The sequence below is a fragment of the Fonsecaea monophora genome (assembly GCF_001642475.1).
Source record: "Fonsecaea monophora strain CBS 269.37 chromosome Unknown Scaff12, whole genome shotgun sequence".
NCBI classification, from domain to species: Eukaryota; Fungi; Ascomycota; class Eurotiomycetes; order Chaetothyriales; family Herpotrichiellaceae; genus Fonsecaea; species Fonsecaea monophora.
Genome location: NW_019173943.1, coordinates 79,383 through 102,792, shown reverse-complemented (window position 1 = coordinate 102,792; position 23,410 = coordinate 79,383). Strand labels below are relative to the sequence as shown.

The 23,410-nt window shown below is 53.4% G+C and overlaps 7 protein-coding genes across 7 annotated transcripts; 4 read left to right on the top strand and 3 right to left on the bottom strand.

Annotated features, from left to right (window-relative positions):
- Window positions 1-343: 343 nt before the first annotated feature.
- AYO21_02641 (hypothetical protein) lies at window positions 344-3,148 on the top strand (the record flags this gene model as incomplete). The annotated part of the gene is made up of 1 exon (XM_022652618.1): window positions 344-3,148. One exon carries the CDS (start codon window positions 344-346, stop codon window positions 3,146-3,148), a length of 2,805 nt encoding a protein of 934 aa, XP_022514974.1.
- Window positions 3,149-4,938: 1,790 nt separating this feature from the next.
- Window positions 4,939-7,578, top strand: AYO21_02640 (hypothetical protein; the record flags this gene model as incomplete). Its single annotated transcript, XM_022652617.1, has 4 exons — window positions 4,939-5,119; window positions 6,798-6,868; window positions 6,918-7,373; window positions 7,486-7,578. 4 exons carry the CDS (start codon window positions 4,939-4,941, stop codon window positions 7,576-7,578), a joined length of 801 nt encoding a protein of 266 aa, XP_022514973.1.
- A 1,265-nt stretch (window positions 7,579-8,843) lies between these two features.
- On the bottom strand, window positions 8,844-11,391 carry AYO21_02639 (hypothetical protein; the record flags this gene model as incomplete). The annotated part of the gene is made up of 3 exons (XM_022652616.1): window positions 8,844-9,448; window positions 9,510-9,691; window positions 11,198-11,391. 3 exons carry the CDS (start codon window positions 11,389-11,391, stop codon window positions 8,844-8,846), a joined length of 981 nt encoding a protein of 326 aa, XP_022514972.1.
- Window positions 11,392-12,484: 1,093 nt separating this feature from the next.
- On the top strand, window positions 12,485-13,678 carry AYO21_02638 (hypothetical protein; the record flags this gene model as incomplete). The annotated part of the gene is made up of 1 exon (XM_022652615.1): window positions 12,485-13,678. The coding sequence occupies one exon, from the start codon at window positions 12,485-12,487 to the stop codon at window positions 13,676-13,678; it is 1,194 nt and encodes a 397-aa protein (XP_022514971.1).
- Window positions 13,679-14,710: 1,032 nt separating this feature from the next.
- AYO21_02637 (hypothetical protein) lies at window positions 14,711-17,154 on the top strand (the record flags this gene model as incomplete). Its single annotated transcript, XM_022652614.1, has 5 exons — window positions 14,711-14,733; window positions 15,305-15,495; window positions 15,552-15,761; window positions 15,823-16,607; window positions 16,678-17,154. 5 exons carry the CDS (start codon window positions 14,711-14,713, stop codon window positions 17,152-17,154), a joined length of 1,686 nt encoding a protein of 561 aa, XP_022514970.1.
- Window positions 17,155-18,410: 1,256 nt separating this feature from the next.
- On the bottom strand, window positions 18,411-18,845 carry AYO21_02636 (hypothetical protein; the record flags this gene model as incomplete). The annotated part of the gene is made up of 1 exon (XM_022652613.1): window positions 18,411-18,845. The coding sequence occupies one exon, from the start codon at window positions 18,843-18,845 to the stop codon at window positions 18,411-18,413; it is 435 nt and encodes a 144-aa protein (XP_022514969.1).
- Window positions 18,846-21,222: 2,377 nt separating this feature from the next.
- Window positions 21,223-23,256, bottom strand: AYO21_02635 (hypothetical protein; the record flags this gene model as incomplete). The annotated part of the gene is made up of 4 exons (XM_022652612.1): window positions 21,223-22,713; window positions 22,776-22,947; window positions 22,998-23,080; window positions 23,128-23,256. 4 exons carry the CDS (start codon window positions 23,254-23,256, stop codon window positions 21,223-21,225), a joined length of 1,875 nt encoding a protein of 624 aa, XP_022514968.1.
- Window positions 23,257-23,410: the final 154 nt, after the last annotated feature.

Here is a 23,410-nt window from a genome sequence, read left to right as displayed (position 1 = left end):
CAGTCGAGATTCCCGTATATGACTCGGGGCGGAGTGACTAATGCCTTATATGCAGAAGTTTATCCTGGACATCTGGGGCATTTCGATTTCTTGTACAGCATGTGTTGAACTTTTGTCCTTTGCATTCTATTTCACGAAAGAGAACGGTGTCTACATAGGCACTGACTTCGATAAACTATGGCTTGAAGAATATCCTGGCACTTCAGATCGAGATGTTCCCCTGAAGCACAGCTTTAAGAAATGCTGTCACGGCGACTCACTGCAGTTAGGGTGACAGCCTGTCTGATGGACACTGAATGAAGACTGCCGTATTGTACACTTTGGTCGAAATTCGCGAGAAGAGATGGCTTGCTGTGTGTTTACCGCATACTTCATGAGCCACATCATCAAGGCGTGCGAGCTCTTCGACATTCGCCTCGTCGATATCAAGTACAACGATTCCGATCCCGACCCATATGCTCCTCCCAGCTTCCAACCGTACATAAACCCGGGCCAGGAGGTGCCGGCAGCAGCTCCCAGAGGCGATACCATCCCAAGGCAAGGGGAGAAACTCCAAAATGAACCTCTAACAACGATTCGCTTGTTGATCACGGGGATGACCTGCTCCGCTTGCGTATCAACCCTGAGCCACGCATTGGCATCTGTCCCAGCTGTCATCCGAACCAACGTGTCTCTGCCACTGTCTCGAGCCACTGTGATCTACGATGCCACCAAAACGTCAACAGCGGAGTTGGTTTCGGCCGTTGAAGACGCAGGTTACACCGCCGAGGTGCTTGGACAGCACAATCGTGGGTCTGCCGCCCAGAATCTCAAACTCGTTCGGCGGGAAGAAGAACTGCAGGCTTTGAAGAAAGCTTTCAATGGGGCAGCAAAGTGGGCTACAGCTATTGCTATTATTGATTGGGTGAGGAAGGTCTCCATGACAGCCCAACTCAGGAACGCCCTGGATCCGCTCCTCTGCCTACTCACGCTTGTCATTGGATGTTACGTCCAACTTGTGCATGCGAGTTGGATCCATCGCAATGCGTGGGCAAGCTGTTTCTCTCGACAACGGCTGCAGCTTCCGAGCCTGTCCATGGACACTCTCTTGTCTCTGTCACTGCTGCTGAGCATTTTCCTTTCATTCTTCAACATTTTCCTCCATGGTCTTTCTGATGTCGACACCAAAACCTATTTCTCCTCGGCATCCTTTCTTGCAGTGGTAATAAGCGGGGGCCGGTATCTCGACGTGACGCTGCGGAGACAGGGTGCGGCTGGGCTCGCCCGTCTCTTTCGGTTGCAGTCAGAAGTCGAATTAGAGACTGTATTGTTGGAGGGGCGGTTGCATGGTTGTAATACCGAATCAGATGAGAGAGGCGAAGCCATACTGACTCGGATTCCCACAAATCTTCTTGAGCCGTTGGACACATATCATATTTCGGCTCAAAGTCTCATCCCGTGTGACAGTTACGTGGTGCGTGGGACGTCTTTGGTGGATGAGGCGAGCATGAGTGGCGAGTCGCTCCCATCGCGCAAAACAGTTGGTGATTTCCTCATGTCGGGGACTCGCAATTTGTCTGCTGAACTCGTCGCTGTCGTGCTAAAAGACCAAGCAGACTCGAGTCTCGAGAGACTTGTGGCAAGCGTTGAAGCAGCAACGGAGCAGAAGTATGATCGCGCACAGAACAGCGTGGGTTCGGACGATCAGCCAGGGATAGCAACAGAAGATCTCATCACGAGGTATTTCGTCGCAACGATCCTTGTGCTGACCATGTTGGGCTTCGTATACACGTTTGTTTTCACGGCAGACTCACTGCCGATCACTGATCGACTCAACCTTGCATCGGAGCGAGCAATGGCCATTTTGGCCTCGGCTTGTCCATGTGCCATTGGCTTAGCGACGCCTTCGGCGATTATGGCCGGTGTCGACGTGGCGTATGCGTCGGGAATTCTTCTCCCAGGCGGAGTGGAAGCTTTCAAAAACCTATCTCTCTTGACGCACGTGGTGATGGACAAGACAGGAACATTGACAGAGGGCCGACTGCGGATCTCGCATGAGACCTTTGCTGAGCCATTTGACACGGATCAGGGGAAGAGGGAGTTATGCTACAGCCTCTTGAGCGCTGCGGAGAGGGAGGTCTCACAAGCGCACCCCGTTGCTCGGGCGGTGTTTCAGTGGTGTGTCAGACAGCTTCTTGCAGTGCCGCAGTTTAAGGAGGGTCGTGGCAGAGAAACTGAGCCAGGTACTGCACCAGTCAGGAACGTGTCCAGCATCACAGGCAAGGGTGTGTACGCAGAAGTCCAGGGGGCGGCTATGGCGTGGTACACTGTGCATATTGGCAGCAGCCGTTTTCTCTCTGAGAGTGGCATTTCCATCACCCCGGCCGCCACAGATCAGTCTGGAGCCGCCAGAGGAACAACGGAGGTCTACTTTGCCATCGACGGCAAGTACGCAGGTTCCTTTACGCTGCAAGATACCATTCGCCAGGGAGCCCCCCAGGTTATCGAATCGCTGAAGGCCCTGGGTCTGAAGTTGACCATGCTAACGGGCGACTCGGAGACGGAAGCACATCGAGTTTCGTCGCAGTTACAGATACCGGTCCTTGCCGCCAAATCTTTACCCCATGAGAAGAGGGAGTTGGTTGTGTCGGTGCAGTCACAGCGTGCTTGTGAAAGCAAAGGCCAATCTAAGAGAGGTGTGAGCAATGGTATTGGTGTACTCGACGTTCTTGACTCGGTCCTACGACTATCCTCCGCGAAGAAAGGCGACAGAAGTGTTGTGGCGATGCTGGGCGACGGTTTAAACGATGCACCCGCCCAAGCTGCGGCGGATGTTGGCATTCTCTTCTCCCTTTCGCCCTTGTCCGGTCGTCGCCCAGACTCAGCATCGCTGGCACTGGGAACCTGCGCTGCCGACGTGATCATCATGACACCCGATCTAGGCGCCCTGCCCAAGCTGATGACGATTGCCACCCAGACGATGGCCCAGGCAAGGTGGAACATGTACTGGGCAGTGTTTTATAATGTCTTTGCGATTGCATTGGCCATGGGCGGCAGCGAGCTTTTGGGTTTTGGGACGGTCGATGCGTCCACGGCGGGTACGATGATGGCCTTGTCGAGCGTTACCGTATTGGGGATGAGTTTGGATCTGCGGCGACGGTTACAATGAGAGCGGCGTCATGTCATACCCTCTTCATCCTGCTCTACAGCCACCGAATGGCAATTGGTCAATACTTGCGAGACAGTGTGCGAATGACAGGTCTGGGACAATGAGACGACAGGACAAAGGGAAAAGGGAAAAGAGAAAAGAGAAAGAGATCTGCAATGTGCCCACATAGTCGTTATCTACGAGGTACAATTATAGTAGCAAATTGCATATCAGTGTTGACGACCGTCGACATTACTTTTTGCCTCATGCCTATATCTCACTCTTACGTAAGAGTATGTATGCCTATGCCCATGCCCATGCGCTTTATGTGGAATGTGGAATGTAGAATGTAGAAGCTGGGATTTGCCCGACGATCACAACGACTCTCTCGATTTCCTGGCGCGTGCCTATCAAGCTATGTACGGGAGGGTTCTCGGTACTCGGTACTCGGTACAAGTGCTCGGTGTTGACATGACACGCCTCGCCTCACTTCGCCTAAAGAAAAAGATCCTTGATCCTGATTCTGAACATGAAGTGTTTCACAGAGAGACCTCGGGTAGGAAATCAGGGTATCAGTAAGATGGACAATGTTCAAATACCATGGCAGCATGGAAGCCGGGTAGAATGCAGGCCCTGACTAGCGCAGGGATAATTTCCGGGGGGCCAAATAAGAAGAGATGGATGGGTGGATGGATGCTCGTCGATCGTCTGTTTAATTCTCCTAAACCTGCCCTGTCCGTCAATCTGTGCCTTGTCTACGGAGGACATGTTCCTGGCAGATGAGTGGCAGTGAATGAGTGGCTCAAACCCCACACAGACAAGTCAAACAATGTCTCAGGACCCTCTCGAGGCAAAGCCACAGAAATAACTCCTCTTATGAGCAAGGCTTGTCGATCTCTCCCCACAAAGATCGACAAGTGATGATCTCCTGGTTAGAATGCAACGTCATTTGTTCCTGGATGTTGGCTGTAATGGGCCCTTCAAGCTCGTCTATTTCCTGGAAACAAGTTGAATATAACCAAACTATACAGGGACAAGGGGATGAGAAACCAACCACCAACCACCCACACAGCGGCACACCATCTTACGGGACGAGTACTTTTACCGCTCTCGCTCCATGGGAAGGCCCCTGTTGTCGCACCGGATCAACTACTTAACGCAGTAAAGGCGAGATTCGATTCCTTGGACACACACATAACAGCGATCGACGCAGGTACGACGACGTTGGCACCCAAGACTAGTGCGTCGATCAACGGTCGTGCAGGGCTGGGATTCCACCTCCCTACATACGGAGTACCTACATATTACTCAGTACTGAGTGTCCTGGCAATGGGTGATTGGGTGACTGGGCGACTGGGATCATCTCGTTGTATGGGGTCTAGGGTATGGGTATGGGTATGACTGGAGGACGGTGGAACAGATGATCGTCACCAATTCACAAACACGGCTCGGTTGAAGCGAAGTGATGCATTGACGATCAAGGAATCCATGTCTCCAAGCTTCTCAAGCAGTTGGGAGGAACCGACCAGATCATGGCACGAGTATCAAATGCCTGGGTAGCAGTTATCTGGTTGTCTTTTGGACAAGTATAAAGCTGTGCAAGGGAAGCTGTCACAAGTCTGGGACAAGGTCTTCTTCCTCTCACTCTCTCCATCCTCCACCTCGGCGTTTACTTGGTTGATTCCTCAAGACAACAATACCCCATCTCCAGAGTCCATACCACCTCCTGCCAAATCTAACCTACAGTCCTTTCCAACCTCTCACAGCCCATCCCATCTCTGCTTTACCACCCACCACAAACCCCCCAAAAAATGCGTTTCACCACACTCGCCATCGCCCTCGCCGCCGGCGCCACCACCGCCCTGGCCTCGGCAATCCCGGGCAAAAGCGCCCTCGTCGACCGCCAGGTGACGCTGTGCACCGGCGCCGACAGCTCGGCCGTGTGCTGCGCGACCGATGTGCTGGGTGTTGCCGACTTGGACTGTGCGCCACGTAAGTGCCACCCCTCCTCCAGGGTTTTCCTTTTTTTTTGATACTTTCCCAAAAGAATATCAGACAATGGACTTTTGGGAATTAACAGTGAATACTTGTAATGCGTTTTGATGCTGACGAGTACTCTCTATAAAAAAGCTCCTACGGCGCCCACCAGCACCGACGACTTTGGGAGCATCTGCGCCTCGATCGGCCAGCGCGCACGGTGCTGTTTGTTGCCTATTGTACGTTTCATACTCCGGAGGGCCCCTCATCGTTTACTACGACGATAAAACTGACGTAAAAATCTCTGTGCGATAGCTCGGACAAGGCCTGATCTGCACATCTCCAGGGAAATAGGGCGCGAGGCGGGCGAAGGCGGGCGAGGCGTTTCTCCTGAGAAAAATACCATAGCCATGTATACCACAATATCACAATGCCACAATCCTCAGCGGTTAATCTCGAATTCTTCAACCTGAGTCACGACCAAGCTCTTCTAAACAGCGGCTGTGCAATTATGAACGACGCTTGGGTGTGCTCTGAGGAGCTTGGAGTTTATGGTGGGGATGCCACAACTTCACCGTAGGGTTCGCTGTTCATATTCTCAAAAGTGTCCAAGTTCCGTAAGAAATAATTGCAACTGAAGGAATGTAATGCCAGCTCTGTGGACTTTGACATGCGTTGTATAATGGTTGTAGCATTGGGTACGACGTCCTCCTAAAAAGTACCCAAGACAAGGCTGATGCGGCTGACCTCGTCGAGTTGGGGGCGCCTACTGGCCGGTTCGAAGCCGGTTAGTTCGGGAACTTTGCCCCGCACCAGTCCTATCAAGAACCTTGACCGGTGAGGCACACCAAAGGGCTGAGGTAGATTTTTTGAAGGACAAGACAATGAAGGCGGCCCAGGGAGTCGACCGGAAGATACTCTCAATGGAACTTGGAATAGAGCCTCATCCTTCTGTTCATGAACCAACCCCTCACGCGAAAAGCCATTGAGCATGCCCGTCACTGGGGGGTCAACCTGGTGGGAGATTGGTCCACGATACTCGCAACCAACCCCTGGTTCTCGTGGAGAGTTGATTGTTTGCGTCGGCATGGTTATTTTGAATCCAACCAGGTGTTTGCTCACCAACCAATGCGGCAACTCGGTGAGCCGATGCTAGTTAAAGGTGACTCGAGAGGTGGTGAAGCAGCAAAGGCGTGACTCCCAGCCTGATTCAGCGGCCTTGTGCGCCTTGTCACCTCTGACTGTTCCCAGTCACCACACTGCTGCTTTAACACGAATGCTATCAACGATCTCAGGCAGGATATTACCACAGACATCCTACAGGCCGAGAGCTTCTTTTGCCTAGGCCCACCAATCGTATATGTGAATTGAATGCTTCGTCGACAGAACTCATGTCTGCTGTCAGCTTGCACAGAGTCCATGCCCTCGGGGATTCAATGTGTCTCCGTTGGATCTGGCCGTCGCTAAGGCTCACGCGCAGAATGCGGCGCTGCTTCTGTCTCGAGGAGCCAAGATCAACACGTGCAGTCAGCTCGCCATGGTCTAGCAGTCGAACCTTTCGGCGGTGAGATATCTGCTGCAAAACAAAAACACCGCGTCCGTCTAGGATTCTAGGCTGAACCTGTCGGCGGCTCTCAATCACGCCGTCCAGAAAAAGACCTTGACATGATATCACTACTATTGGATAACGAAGCCGACCCTGAAGACACCAACGTTTCGGACCTCGAAGATCCTGTGCTTGAGATTGGCAGTCCCATCCATCATGTGGCGTTTCATTGCTTGCACGAAGTAGCCGAGCTGCTCCTTGTTCAAGTTCCTCGTCAGAAAGGGCCGTAACCCGAGCATTGCCGGTGGCTCCTGTGGAAATCTGCTCAACTGTGCCGTGGCAACTGCGTCCGTATCAATCTTGGAGGACATTATGGCGGTCTGCGATGGTAAGGAACTCAGTGTCAAAAATGCAGATGTAGAGGGCAAACTCGCCTCACATTTCGCCGCGACCGGTGCAAACCAGCGCGCCTTCGAGTTGGCGCTGCTTCCTGACCTTGGAGCCAAGGACAAGCAGGGTGGCCGGTCTTTCGTCGACGACAAGACCGCCGAGGGCTACACGGCTGAAGACATTGCAATTTTGCACCAAAAAACCCACTTTATCCCATACCTGAGGTCCAATAACGATGACGTGAGTGTTGCGGATGTTGACGAAGATGAGCTATCGAGGCTAGCGAAGAAGGTGAGGGAAGTATCTGCCGGAGCCTGTGTCAGTTACTTTTGTGTAAGTGTCTATACGGGCACTACCAGATTTACGGTACTGTGCTAATCCGAGGAAAATGCTAACTATGGATAGTTAATCAACGGGACGAGCCATCATTGCACGACGTGCCCAGACGTTTATCTTTGTTGCAAACGCTATCGGCACCTCAAAGACATCCACGATCCTACCCACACGTTCGAGCGGCAGGGAGGTATTGGCTCATTAGATTCCGACCAGGTGGCCTAATCTAGTGTCGGCGAGAGCAGAGTCTGGTCAAGACCGCAGCCATACATCCGATACGGCGATGTAGTCTCGGCACATGAACGGGTTGATACATGTCCGGCCTAGCACCAACTCTCTGGTTTCTGGGTCATGTGTCCGCCTCCGTCTCTTCAGGTACAGACACTCTAGCTCCTCGAACCATTCCAGGGCCTCGACTTCGGTTCTGCGGGACTTATTCACCTCGAGCAGTGCCGAGGAGAGTGGGCCACCGATATCTCACCGGATCCAGCGGAGCGAAACGTCGGCGTCCGCCCTCTTCGCCAGAGCCTAGCTACTTTGGCGTGAGGCGTGAGGTGCGAGACGGTTGGTGGATGGTGGGTGGGTGGGTGGTGGGTTGAGGGATCAAGGATCCATTTCTTTCACCCTTTCCACCCTTTCGCCCTTGTGCCTGTGTCGGTCATTCCAAATTTCTTGGTCCCATCCCTGCCAGGACGATAATGATAGGCTGGATGATCACTCAATGTCCTTTTGAGACTTTTATTTGACGCACCAATTACCATTACCGGTTTTCCAGATTTCCCAATATCAGATTCATATTGACAATTAGCCTGACCTACCGCCCTGGTGCCCCAGTTGTAAAGGGTCCAGTTCCATGTCCAACGAGGTGGTTGATAGTGAGGAATGAGGCCGACATGTATCATCAAACCTACCAATGGAACGAGTCAATACCCAAGCAGGCAGGCAGGCAGCTAGGTTGGAGGATCTAATTAGATGTCAATGGCAGAAACTTCAGCAATTAGGTAGGCAGGCAGTCAACCAGTCAGCCAGTCAGCCAGTCATTCATTCATTTCTTCATTGAATATTTGTCCCGCCTGCTGCTGTGAGATTCTCCGCCCAAGACTCCACGTGCCACGGCTGTAGTACTTAACATCCCCCCGAGACTACCTTATGTACCGAGTATGTATGTACGTACGACACGGCTAACGGCAGATTCAAACAGTCCTTTCCTACCTGATATGTAATATCCTCGACTTGACGCAAGAGCAAAGAGCAAAGAGCAAAGAGCAAAGAGCAAAGCGCAATAATCCATTATAAAGAGAACCAAACAGCCCAATGCGCTATAGTATATAACTCCCAGTTGACAACAAAACCATCCATATGATCTTCCCATTGCCATGTTACCCCAGTTGATAAGCAAACACCATTCCTACATCTTCCCACTTTATTCCATGCCATGCCATGCTATGTCATACCACCTCTTGTAATCAATCACTCCTTCAGATCCCCCGGCGTCGGCTCCGTGCTGATCGCCCCAAGAACTTTCCCATCCGCGCTCTCCCCCCCGGCCAGCTTGAGGACCTCTCGCAGCTGCGTCTTTGCCGGCCACTCCGTCTCGCCCTTGAGGATCTTGGCCGCCGTGACACCCGACCCGTACGCGTCGACGTTGATGCTCGGGCGTTCCTTGATGACGGTGCCGTCGACGGTTAACCCGCCGTAGAGGCCGCGGGACTTTGTGTACGTCCAGATCGGGTTGACTTCTTTGGTGCTGATATCTGCGGTGCCGCCGATGGGGCCGGCGGCCACTGACGCACCCGCCCCCATGGTCATTTCGCTGGTCATGTACGCGTCGACAGCCTCCCGCGTGTTGAGCACGCACACGCAGTCGTACACGTCGACGCCGTAGACGACCCCGATGCCGCCCGAGCGCACGGAGAATGCCGAGGGTGCGGACCACGATCCGTCGGCGAGTCGCGCGACGACCACCCCAGACCCACCCGCCCCGGCGAGGTACATGGCGGCGCGGAAGCCCGAGAAGATGGCGAGCCCTTTGGCGTTGGCGATGACCTGTGCGGGTATTCGGCCTTTGTCTGCGCCTGTATGTCAGTCTGGTTCCAGCATATCATGGAGAGGCTGGAGGGAGGCAATGCCGCGCACCAACGAAGCTCTTGAGGATTTGCGCCGCCTTGTCGCATTCTTTGCGGAGACTGCCTGTCATGGTGTCTTTTGGGGGTTGATGGAGGTGGAATGCACTGTCTTGTCTCGCAATAGTCTGACGCGCTGTGTCGAGGAAGAGAGGTAATAGTAATTCTAGACAGTGAGGTTGATGAGGAATGAACCTGTAGAGTGGTCAAGTATATCAGGCCTTTTAAATTGAGACGAGCGAAAACCCCGAGCTGCTGGCCCATCGACCTTGAACAACAATGTCATCACAGCTCGACTCCTTACTTGTATTTATGGAACAAGCCATGGCCTTTTTCAGATCGTATCGCTCAAGGCTAGACTTGGACCCTTGGTTGCTGGGCATGATCACACCGTAGGAGTACCAGTCGACGAGGTCAAGGTCAAGGCCGTGGCGTCTATGACACGGAGAGAAATCGTAGCATGAACTGTGTTGCACCTTAGTCACTGCGCAGCAAGAAAGGCGCAGCAGGGACGGGTCTTCTGTCGTATTCTGCGTGTCCGGGATCCATGACGACGGAGCGAAGGTTTTTGGAATTATTCCTCAGTAGCTTTGCGGCGCGGAGGTGCGAGGCCGAGGAAGGCCGCAGGCCTATCGTCCGGGGAACAGGAATTAATTCCTGTAGCAAATGTACGAGTGCGAATATGAGCGAGACGAAGTGTCATGTGTCGCATGCAGGATGGCATTCTTTGACGTCGGCGCCGAAAACTATATGGTGGAGGTTGGAAATAATGCAGAGCAGCAGAAGTGGGAGATGGGGGGCGCGTGCGTATCTGCGTAAAAGTGGAGTCGATGTCGAGGGCGAAAAGCGTATTCGCGAGGCTTGGTCAGGCTGGAGTATGGAGTGTTCGATGCGAACCCTCCCACCCTCCATATTCCCATGTCCCCTTGCATGTACAGTAGCTTGGCGGATCAGATTAGTCTTTTTTCGCTGGAGACCCTGAATTGCGGTTATGCGAGGTTGTGCCTTGCCACGTGTCGCTGCTAGGAACAGAAAGACGGAATTCTCAGGTGGAGCAGGGGCATTGGCCACGAACATCTCCTGATTCAATAAATGCATGTTCTAATGCTCTAGACCACAAACAACTTCATCACAATGCCATCATGCCACTCTCACTGCGAGCAGACACTCCATACGCCGGGCATCCAAATACAGCTCTCCCCGAGCCTCATAGCCTCGCAAAAGCTGGAAGAAAGACGATGTTAGTCCTCACCGCTACCAATATTGGACAAAGTCACAGTTGTACTTATGGAGAAGAATGCTATGCCATGATGCCAGGGACATTGAGCATTGGAGGATTGGTGGAGAATGGGAAAGATTAGATTGATTCTATACACTGTACAACTCCCGCGTCTACCAAACGTGCTCCCTCGCATGTCTGACGGATACACCCGCTGCAAGGTATCTCGTCTTGTCTCGCTGTCTGACCATGGATACAAAATACAGAAACCCCCAACGCCCCACTGGTAAAAGATCGGACCCCCCCTGGCGTCCCTATCCCTGCCTGCAAGATCCATAACCCCGCCTCCAACCCCTTCGTAAACGACCTCGCCTAAGCGCTGTCAAACCCCAACTCCGCACAGCTGGATGACAGATATTTATTTGGGGGCCTTTTGCCCGCGACTCGGGTCTTTGAGGTGATACGGTGGGGGCTCGCTGTACACATATTGCGGGAGCTGGTCCACGGAGCGACGGGCCGCCCTGTTCTCCAAGGCCGAGGCACTGGGAGGGATCGAGTCGTAGGGCGGTGCCTGTTGGTCTTTGTCTTTGAGGGCGGCCTTCTTTTTCTTGTGGTCCCGCACTTTTTCGGCCGTGAAGTAGATGGCGGCGCCGAGGGCGAGGGCGAGAGCAACCATTGGAGAGAGGAGTGAGGGAGGCCGAGGTGATGATGAGGGAGATGGAGTGAGGGTTTGCTGGTTTGGTTGTTGGAGGATGAGACTGGACGCAAGGAGTGTCTGTGCCCGAGGTGTTGGTGTAGAATGATAAGGATGATGATGATGGATCAGGATGATAGTGGACGAGGTAGATGTGTCAAATGCAGGCCAGATCCAGTGCTTTATAGCAATCCTCTGAAGTTGTCTGCTCTTGACTTGATGCACTGAACCATCAGTCTTGAATGTGAGGTTGAGGAGTAGTGCATGAGTAGTGCATCAGCAGTGCCCCGGTGGGGATTGAATTGATTTCAGTTGTTGCTGTTGTATCAGCCTCGTTTGCTGTGCGAGTCCCGAGTTTGTGTCTCTCTTCCTCTCCATCTCCATCGTGTACTAGCTTTTGCTGCGCACTGCCTCTGCCTACAAACTTTGCTCTGATGCATCCCCGTCGCCATTGATTCAAAAAACACTAGCGGCCTCTCCCGCCGCTACAGGTACAAATTGTCATAGCGCTGCAGGGTCGACTCCACAAATACGCTCCCGCGAAGCGAATACGCCCCTGGTCAGTCTAGTCCCTCCGACCACATGTCCGCCATCTTCGCCCAATTTCTCAGAGTGCCTCACAAACTAGTCCACCGTGAGGTGCTTACCAACAAGAAAGCCTCGTCTTTGCGGGGGACATGCTTCATCACTCGTATATTCAACGTGAACAAGTACAGCAATACGATGGATAAATTCCGAGCGCTTCTCCTTTCCAATTGCGAAATGGGTTGTCTGTCTGGCTCTATCATCCACCCCGTCGCCCCATCGCGTACTCGGGCTCCGCCATGGCCCATATCGTAACCATGCTCAGTCGACTGTCCCGGTTGTGCGCGTTATTCATACGGCCCTGGACAACAGAGCCATGACATCTGAGTTACCCTCGTTGTTGACCAGCAGCAACGTCATACCTCACATTGTAGACTTGAGCAGAGCTGACTGTCTACAACTATATAATGCTGTCCTCGCTGCCGCCGTTCGATGAAGGACACGATCAAAGCTCCCGCAACCTCTCACTCATCCTATTGCCTCGCCCATTATGGCCGCCGCCTTTGTCGTAGCCTTGTTGGCTCTGTCTCGTACCGCCACCGCTTCGCCCGTCAAAGCTCCTCAGAGAACCAACGGATATTGCAAACAGTTGGACATCCCGGTGTTCGCTTCCGCAGATAGCGCCATCTACGACCACCGGAGAGTGGACAGCAACATTGAAGCACGAGCTTGGGCCGTCTACGAAGACACCTGGAGCACACCCCAGGGCGTGCAGACTGTCGTTAAAAACACCACGACGGCCGGGACTTTCAATATCCATGCCCAGCTGTGCGTTCCCAAAGCCCCTGCGGCGAAAAAAGACATTCTACAAATCGCGACCCACGGCGCACACTATGACGGGAGATATTGGGACCCTGAGCTCCAACGGGACAACCTGTCGTATGTTGAAGCGTCGCTCAGAGCAGGATACTCGATCCTCACGTACGACCGCCTCGGAGCCGGTCAATCGGACCACCCAGACGCGTACAATGTGGTGCAAGCGCCGCTGGAGCTTGAGATTCTTCGACAGTTGACCTTGATGGCGCGCAACGGGACCATTTACAGCCTCGCAGCAAAAGCACAGCCTGCGATGGCGCAGTTCAACTCGTTGACCGCCCCCAACAAAATCGTCCATGTCGGCCACAGTTTCGGATCGTTCCTCACTTCGGCGTTGGTGGCCAAATATCCTACTCTGACCGACGGTGTGATTATCACCGGCTACTTTTACGGCAAATACCTGGGTGCGCCGGGCATGGCGTCGTGGGGTGTTGACTTTGCAGCCACGAGCAACCCTCCCTTCGACCGACCGAGCGGGTATGTCGTGTGCCAGAAAACGGGAATCCAGAATCTCTTCTTCGGGGGCGATCCCGCCACGGCCTTCACCCAGGAGATGTTTGATTACGGCGATGCGCTCAAGCAGCCCGTGCCTGTCGCGGAGTTGGCCTCGGCCTTCCACATCATCGGCCTGCAGGGTCCCGGCCTCAAGGCACCGGTGCAGTACATGCTGGCCGAATTTGACTTTTACATCTGCGACGGCGACTGCAAGGGGGCGTACGAACCGCAGGCTTTGAGGGCGACGTACCCCAACGCCGCCGTGGTGGAGGACTATATCCAGCCCAACACGGGACATGCGTTTACGCTGCACAACAACGCCACGGCGGGGTACCAGGTGACTTTTGACTTTTTGGAGCGGAACGGATTGTGATCTGGATGAAGTAGGAAACGAGTACAATGTAGAAAGGGAAGTGTTAGGAGCAGCATATTGGGAAGAGATTGATCTATCAGGACGTTCGGCTTATAGACTGCGATTCCTTTTGCGTTCCTTTTACTATATATCATCAAGATAATAACCAAGGTACACATGAAATCTCCTGGCTTGATTGATAGTCTTCTGACCTGGACTTGTCGCTCTGTTTGATTTAAAGGAATGCCGGAGAGTCGTCGACGTCGTCGTTGCCAATACCATTGAGACCTGCGATAGTGGTTACAAGTAGATGCTCTCTCGCCGTGGTATACCCGCGTCCACTTTTATTCGCGACGCGTTCCTCAACTACTGAAAACTACGCCATTTCTTGCTCGAGGTGGACAAATCCGTCCCAGTCAAGTCACCGATCCAGTCTCAGCAGCGTCCTGGTCCGGATACGAAGAATCCAGAGTCAGCGTTACAGTCGAGACAATGAAACGGTTGCTTCAAAGTCAGGGTCGCATAGATGAGAGAAGATGCGGTAGGTGTGATGAGTAGCACAGCATATGCATATGATATGCATGTGTTGTTGTCGCAAGATGCCGAGGTCTGGTTCTGTCTGGCATGGGGGATTTGCACTTTTCCTGCACTTCTACGAAATATCGATTACAGATCTACAGTCTCCTTTTGGGCGGTGTCTGGTGCTATGTATCTCCTGCCTATTGCCTACAAGTATACCTCGAGCCTAATCCGTCCTTCGTACTCGTATATTATCTCCCTTGGACGTGTCCCGTCCCCGGGTTTCATTGGGAATGGCGTGCCACAAACCAAAAAACCCCCACTAGAGCATTTACCCACAACCTACTACAAAAACGAGGCTAGAGAGGAAATTGCAAATGCTGATTAGCGAAATCGGATGCGAAATCGGTGTGGACAGGGACGGGGGACGGGGGACGGTGAGAAGAGTTTCTGGCCTGATGCACGCAGTTGTACCGAGTAGTTGTGACTCGTATAGTTGGGGCTCGTAGTAGTAAATGCTCAGCCTCGCCCACCATGGCCAGGCTGGGTTTAGTTGGGTAAGTTGGTTAAAAGGGCGCAGCACAATAATTAAATCCCACCCCAACACTGGGGACACACCACCCACACCACCACACCACCATCTCACCTCTGGCCTGGACAAGATGCTCAATGACTTCAGCCAAGGCACCATCGCAGGCCTCACCACAGGCAGCCCTATTGCCAAGATGCAATCACCATGCGATGCCCATACCTCGTCCTACTGTACTACTACTACTCCCTCCACTGCTACTCCGCCGGATGGCAGTCGACCGTCCACCTACCAGAGCCATCTCAGGCTAATCAAGCGGAATACCGCGGTTCATCGCCCGGTGGAGCTCAGACTCAGGCACAATTTGTAACAAGATTTCCCACGCGCCACCAGCTGTCGACTGCATGTCGCAAGACCCTGACAATTCTTGTCCCCAGACACCCACAGAGGACCCTGAACAACTGAGTCAGCTCAGCTTCTCCCCAAACGGTCGAATAGGAAATCTCTATTAGAAAAACCCCAAGCGGAACGACTTCCAAACAAGTAAAGCAAGCGAAAGACAAAATACAATATCAAAAACCAAGACCCCGATGCTCTAGCCCTACGACACCGAGAATCTCCTTGGTAGTTGCTGGTAGCGAGGCATCTCCCAGTAAGAAAAATTTCAATGGATCGAAGCTCGTCGTCGTCGTCGCCGACGTCCAACCCCTTCCCGCCGGGGTTTCGGTCCAGGCGATCCCACGCAAAATCTCGCAATGGCTGTTTGACGTGCAAGCAGAGAAGGAAGAAGGTGAGCACATACGTCGCTGATCATTGATGACATGGCGGGACTGACGCCGTCGACAGTGCGACGAGAAGAAGCCGTGCTGTACACTGTGCGAGACAAGTCTGAGGACTTGCACATATGCAACAGACCAGCACGAACGAGCTTCAAGATCAAGCGAATCACGTCCACCCGTGTCGGGGTCTTCGCTGCCATCTCCAGTGCCGTCGCCGCCCCGGTCATCTGGGAGTCGATTAGCCCCTCCTCCGAGAGAAATGCTGTCCAAGTCACCGGTGCCGAGTAATGCCCCCCAAAGTCAAGGTGGGAGCGACATTATCCTCTCCAACGTGACAGACTCGGACCTCTACTTCCACTTTCTCAACCATACGTGCCGGACCGCGCCCAGCTGGCAAAAGGACCGCATCGTCTTGCAGGTCGGCATCGCCAAGCTGGCCCTCGAGAGCGAGCTCGTCTCGCACTCGGTTCTGGCACTCTCTGCTACGTGTCTGTGCTGCGACACCATCTCCGCTGGTCGAAGCGCCGATCCCGAGACGGTGCGGCACATTCTCGACATGGGCTTGGAGCATCACACGCTGGCCCTCGAGCAGATGCGGACCATGACGTCGCGACCGAGAGAGTCAGACACGCAACCCCTGATCGCCAGCTCTCTGATGCTGGTGCCCTTTGCCCTCGCCTTCCAGCACATTCAGCACTGGGTGCTCCGGGCCAAGGGCGCACGCACCACGGACCTCTTGACCCCGCGCGACATGATTCTCTTACTGCGCGGGATCCGGACGACCATTGTCGCGCTAAACTCCAACCCCGTCGAGCCAGGTACTTCAAAGTCCAAGTCGCCGTGGGAGACGATGTTTTCGGCGGCAGCCCAGTCGGCGGGAGATGCCGCGACAGACTCACCGACCATACCTGAACGGTCGCACACCATGTTTCCCGTTGTGGGGGCGACGTTCCACCAGGCCTCGTCCCAGCTGCGATGCCGGATAGAATGTGCGCTGGCCGGGCCGCAGGTCGACGAGAACATGGCCGCGGTCTACGGGGCGTACGAGATTCTGAGCGACATCATGACCAGCACGTTTACAGAGTGTCCGGAGACTGAGATTCCCTTTGAATATGCTTCTTGTGTGAGTTTTTCTCCCGCCTATTCTAGCCACCTCTTGCATTGGAAAAGACGCGCTCATCACTAACATTCAGTGGCAAAAGTTCTCCGTCTCGCCCGACAGCCTCCTCGCCCAGGCGCCCGGCTGGCTCCACAACTTCATCCTACAGCGACCAAATCCGACGCACGCGGAGCCGCTGGCGCGATCATTCCTGGCCTTTTTCTCCAGCGCGCCACAGACGTACGTCGACCTGCTCCTACCCCTTCTCGATCCTCACGCGGACATGAACGCCGTCGCCGGGGACGAGTATGGAGACGAGGATAGAGAGCTCACGACAGCCGAAATCTTGGCGCTGGATGTCTATGCGCACTGGCTGGTGCTGATGCTCCTGCTGGAGAAGGAGACGTGGTGGGTGGGCGAGTTCCCGTTCGTGTCGCTACAGGGATTGATTGCGCGGTATGGAGCGGCGTTTTTGGGGGGTGGCACTCGGCAGGAGCAGCAACAGCAGCAGCAGTGGTGGTGGCCGGCAGGGATGCTGGAAGTCGCTGCGCGAGTGAGACAGTGGAAGTAAGACATACATGGTAATTTATTGGTTTATTGAGCGATTTACCCCATATCGAGCGATGGATTTCTTTTGACGAGACGCATAATGATCTGGATGAATGATATGGATTGATGGATTGATGGATCGTCCGGATGAATAGCTAGAGATATATGTTGATAGATACCCCCATATCGCATGTCGCATGTCGCGTGTTACATGTTCATTATCCCATATCCCATGTTCCATGACAATTCGTTCGTTCATTCATTCATTGCTTCATCATTGGCGGATATACTCCCTGATCTCCACGAGTAGTCGTTTTTCTATACTGTGTCCTAGAATACAGAATAGGAAGGTGAGAAGAGATCCTGTTGCAAGACGTTCAACCGAATGAGTCTCGACACTAGCCCACAACTAGGAAAAGGAATTGGTTGCCGCAATGGCAGATTGGTTTGGTTTGTTGAGCTCTTTTCTGTCTGAAGAGAGAGAAGGAGGAAGAGTCCTAGTGACTCGATCTACCTGAATAAAAGAGGGGAGAAGAAAGATCGGGCTAGTTCCAACCTGGCCTAGCGCCACACGTGACAGATCCCACCACGGAACGAAAGAGTCTTTTGAGGAACAAGGAGGAGGAGGAGGACGTGGTGGTGGTAGTCGTTGTCGTCGTCGTCGTCGTCGTAGTGGTAATGATAAGTGATTAAGTGATAGTGGCAGTGGGTCAAGCTACTTGATAGTGACCCGTATGACTTCCAGATCGAGTTAGAAACCCGCACGAGGAGTGATTTGTGTAGATACTCTCGACTGTTCGTACTTGCCTATGTTTTGACCAACTTGCCTACCTGACTACCTCCCTAACTGACTACCTATGTGCACACACACCCCGAGTGACGCACAGCTCTCAAGTATCAGGTGATCAACCCACCCGTTTATCGAAACTCGGACGAGGTTCTACCGTATATACACACACCAGTGTTGTCACCAACAAAAGGATAAGGATGGAAATCTCCCGACCCCAGCAATGATTCCCAACGTGTCGGCGGTCCTGAATTCGACATTTCATTCTGTTTTGCTTTTCTAGAGATGTCGCTTCGTAATGCCATGCTCTTCGATAGAGCTCTCCTCCAATACCTGGGATATCACTTCCCACTTCCCGCCGAACACATCCCGCCGTAGCTCGACACCAGCAGTCCCTTCTCCGTATATATACCTCTCCACCTCCCACAAAGCCCTCGACTCTCCCAAATCTTCCAATTTCCTCCCCCGTCTCCCAATTTTCCAGGGGACAACTACGGACACCCGACATTACTCTTCGTGACGCCGGGCTGGCCCCGACAAATCAGGTGCACGTCGCGGGCCGAGTCGTCAAACTTGTCGGTGCAGGACCAGCAGTCGATGTTGGAGTCGGAGACGCGGATGGGGAACCCCTGGATGTGGATGGTGCGGTCGCCCTGGTCGCACGTGCAGGTGCCGTGCCACTCCGGGTTGATGGCGCTGCAGATGCCCAGCAGCTGCGGGCACTCGCAGTTGTCGAGCGGGTTGCCGTAGATGGTCGTCACGCCGAGCCGGATGTAGTGCTCGCCCAGTTGGCACTCGCCGCGGCCGCAGTTGACGTCCTCGGTCATGGTCATGCAGCCGATCCCGTCGAAGGCGGTGGTTAGGGGCGAGAGGAGGAGGAGGAGGGCGGCGGAGAGGAGGGGAAAGGGTGGGAGTGGGAGCCTCATGGTGTCGATTGATAGTGGGAAGGTGTCTTTGCAAGTGAGGCTTTGTAGTGTCTGGAGTCAGTAGATAAGAGTAGATATCTACTTCTTTCTTTTCCCAACTCACCCTTCTTTTCCAAGTCCGTCAGTCTCCTTTATATACCCCCTCTCCCCCCTCTCCCTCTCTCGCTAGAAAACCCCATTCCTCCCAGTACCACACTGGCTAGCTAGCTAGCTAGGTACCACCGCTCCCATTAACCACATGACATGAGACCCAGACCCAGACCCAGACTCAAACGCACAGTCGCCGCCACTACTCGACACCAGAGTACCGCCAAGCCAGCAGGATTTGATTAGTTCCCGCGTCCACGAATGAGTAAAGTGTCTCTACTCGTCCCGACCGTGGGTGAAACGGTGAAACCGCGATTCGAGGAGTCGGTAAGCGCTAGATGAAGACGTAGGGACGAGTCGAGGAGGTAATGTAGGACCACTCGACAGGTGAACAGGTAGGTGTATCATATAACTAGGTTGAGGTTAAGTAGATTGAGTAGTGTAATAGTGTATGTAGGTAGATTGACTAACTTCGACTGGGGATAAAAGGCCGAAGCTAGAGAGAGAGGGGGGGGGAAACCCAAGGATGTAATTCTCCGTACGTTATACTGTATGTACCAGACATTGAAATGGTCCAGTGGGGGGGTCCCGATTCACCGCCAAACAGCAGGTTCGAGCACAAGGTCGGGTCAAGAGAGTATACCAAGCTTCTAGTTCACGATTTCCACTGGAACTTCCGCCACCACCCACAGTGCCGCTCGAGACATGGAAAACCCTCGAGCGAGGACTCTCCTTTCTCGCCGTGTGTCCTGTTTCCCATGGAAGTATTCATTTTGTTACGAGTCACTCCATTGCGAGCGAATCTCTCTGTTTGATTTTGACAGCTGATTACTTGGACGCCCGTGTACCTTGTCCGCTGTACTTTGGGTCTGGTACTTTTGTTTCCCCGCCAAGCTTCCCTAATGGCGAAGAAGGCTCGGCAAAAGGCAGGAACGAAACACTCAAAGAACCCAGACCGGCGGGAGACGATCCTACCAGCACCCGCAGTCAAAGGTAGTCTGGTACCGAAGAACCAGTCAGGATCCTTATAGGGCTGTTGGGACTGAGGACTGGGGTCTGACACCCAAGATCTCGCCTTCCCCTGGTCTTCGCTAACGGGTTGTTGATTAGATACGAGTAAACAAGTACCGAGTATGGAACTGGTAGAATAAGAAAGCCATTGGTTCTCCTCTCGGTGAATCAATCAGTCAGTCATTGTGTGGTGGTGAATCTGTGGATCGGAGGATCAGTGGATCAGTGGATCAGTGGTCCTGTGGCGTTACTATTGCACGAATACTAGAAAACCGAAGTATTTGGCGACTTTGGCCCGACTTTCTGGCCTATTGATTCGCCCCAATTGGGGCAGGTACCTGGACAAATTGCCTATTCGGGAAAGACCCCTGGCCAATCACATTGTTCGGCACGCCTCCCCAATTCACTTAGGTAGAGGCCCCCTTTTCCTTTGCGCGATCTATGTAGTATATACCTTGTACTACCAAAGTACTTCCCTGTACCGAGTACTCATCATCTAGGTAAGTCATCATCGAGCTTTCGCACCGAGCAAGAACCCCGTATCAGGGCAACCGATAAACGATCTGCGCTTCCGAGTTGTTGGGACCAGGCAGTTGGACACTGGTGGTTTTCGCCCGAAGCGAGCTTCTCGTCTGGTCTGGTTACCAGCGATTCACCGCGTACCAACCAACCGTGTCTGTGCTAGTCGACAGTCGAGTCTGCGAGTAATTCTGATTATTCTTCTTGGCCCCCCCCCACCAAACAGCGAAAAGAAAATGTGCCCCAAGGCCGATCTAGCAGTAGTCCCCACGAGTCGTCCCTCTGATGGTCCATACCTACTCGTCTATTGCCCTGGTTTCGACTACTCGAACAGGCAAACGGTTTGTCTGAGGATCAGGGAGCAGGCATCGGCGATATGAACCTCTTCCAAACACGGTTGGGTCTTGCCAATCTGTCACAGGTTCCATAAAACCCGAACCTCCCCCCGCTCACAAATAAATACAAATGAGGACAGGGGACAAGTACAGGTACAAAGCAGGCAAATAATAAACCCCCACTGGTACAGAGGTACAAGGGACTCATCTATGAGAGGGTCTACAAAGGTTTGACCTTGTATTCGTACTCGTCCTTGCCCTCGTACACGAATTTGTCTGTCATGCTGGTTCCGACGGATCTTGTCCTACCGTGATCAATTCCCCAAGTGTCTTTTGCACCATATCTACCTCAACATCATGTTGTGGTATTGTTCTCCGTACATTGTACTCTTTCAACACATTCGCGGTGTCGCACTAGGCACCAGCTATGTCACACTGTAAATGAAAAAGGCCGGTGCCTCTCCCTCTGCAGTCGAACTCATCGACAGCTTCCCCGTTGTGTCAATGGTCACCAACTCCCCATCGCTGTTCACCAGGTTGTACCCCTTTCCACCCCCGAGGTAAGGAATAGCATATGTCACCGCCATGGTCTTGTTGACCAGCTCCATGTCCGCTCCCATGTACCGCCTATCCACCGCACTGCTAATGGTATACTTCCGACTGTCTGTGGCCGTTTCGTGAATCACCCACCGCTGTGCCATCGAGGAATGCGAAGCCGTCGCCTTGGTCGCGTTGAACTTTGCGGCCACGCCACCGGGGTTGGAAAGTGCATAGCCCGACGACTCAAAGGTGAGATAGCGGCCCTCGGTGAGATACCCCCTGACTGACTTGAACCCCTTCTCAGAAACGAGAGAAGTCTCTTCGCTTTGGTTGCCGTAAGGCACTGGTGGCCGCTGGACGGCATATTGCGACTCACAAAAGGCTGAGCCGTCCCAGACACCCTTGCTATCCTTGTGTGGTTCCTTTGCGAGGGGTATGGTAGGGATGGAAGTGTCTGGCCTGCTAAAGTCAAATGCTGCTGTCAGATCCGACATGTGTGCTCGACGCCACGTGGGCATCTGATCCGTAACCACGTTGTCGAACCCTTTGGCCGCCAACCACTTTTCAACAAACATGATCTGGGAGTTGTGGTCGCATTTCTCGGTAAAGACGTTGCCGCCCCGTGTCCAGGGCGAAATGATATAAAAGGGAAGGCGGAACCCAGGCCCTGAGAATGTCTGCCCGAACAGCCCGAACGGGTCGTCCAACCACTCGCCCGCCGTCCCGTTGGGGGCGTGGTAAGGAGACACATGGTCACCCCAGCCGCCAGTCTCGTCGTAGCTGATGATCAAGGCAGTACTGTTCCAGTTCTTCCCCCGAGTGACGGCGTTGACCACTTGCTGCTGGAGCCATGCTCCGTCGTGAGGAGAGTATGGGGGATGCTCCGAGAGTTCTGTGGGACCAACGATAAACGAAACCATCGGCAAGGTGCCATTTGCAGCCTGTTCATAAAAGGCGTCAAGCCCAAGGAAAGACATGCCCCGTTTGTGCAGGGCAGTACCGTTCTTCGCCATCTGGTACTGTTGGAACCATGCAAGAGGATTGTCATCGAAGTTGTCAATGTCTTGAAACACCTGCCACGTAACGTTGGCTTGCTGGTAGATCTCGGGCGTGGTGGTCCAGGATAGCGGATAACAGTTCAAGCCGGGTGCTTCACAGCCAGGCATTTCGTTGTTGTCAATGTACACGCCGCCTTCATCCGCCGTCTGCGGCGACCCAGGGACTGCAATGGAGCCGCTGACCCAGGTGACACGATTGGGGTTGGTGGACGCTATTACGCTCTCTTGATACATGTCACCGATCGTCCACCCTTCTGCGAGAGCAAACTGGACAGGAAGATCACTCTTCTTGTAGTACCCCCAACTCCACGGTGTATTCTGTGTCGAGGGTCCATCAATGGGATGACAATAGAGAAACTTCTGCGGATTCAAGAACTCACGTTGAGGGCCCAGTGATCGTTCAGACCAAAATTATACGCAAGGTGGTTCTCCTCATACCCATTAGATCCCGCGTCCATGCACTGCGTCGCATTCAACCAGTGGCCGCCCAACTCATTCAAATAGAATGGGAGCAAGTAGTCAGCCTTGGTGGTAATAGTGTTGTTCAACTTCCTAGACGAGTCTCAGGTGCGTTTCCCTACCAACTGGTGCATCTCACCTACTGATACCAAACAGACTTGCCGTTAGGGTTGATTTGGACATTAGGGTCTGAAAAGCCTCGAACGCCGGCCATGGTGCCAAAATACTGTCCTGGGATCAGCAGAAATCCTTCATCGTTACTCTCCCACTTACATGGTCAAAGGCTCGATTCTCCTGCATGAACAGGACCACATGGTTGATGCTCGCCAGCGAGTCTGCAGAGACACCGCTCCCCACGAAGGCAGTGGCAAGCACAGCATACAAGCCAGACAACGAACGCATGGTGGCTGTCGTACTTGTTGATAGAGCATCAAAGTACGTCCCTCACCTTGCGATATACGGGACCCCAATCCTATATAGCGTTATTGTCCTTCTCCTTGAATAGTTATTTCGTCCAGTGCACTGTTCCTTATCCACAGCAGAGTTGTACCGACCT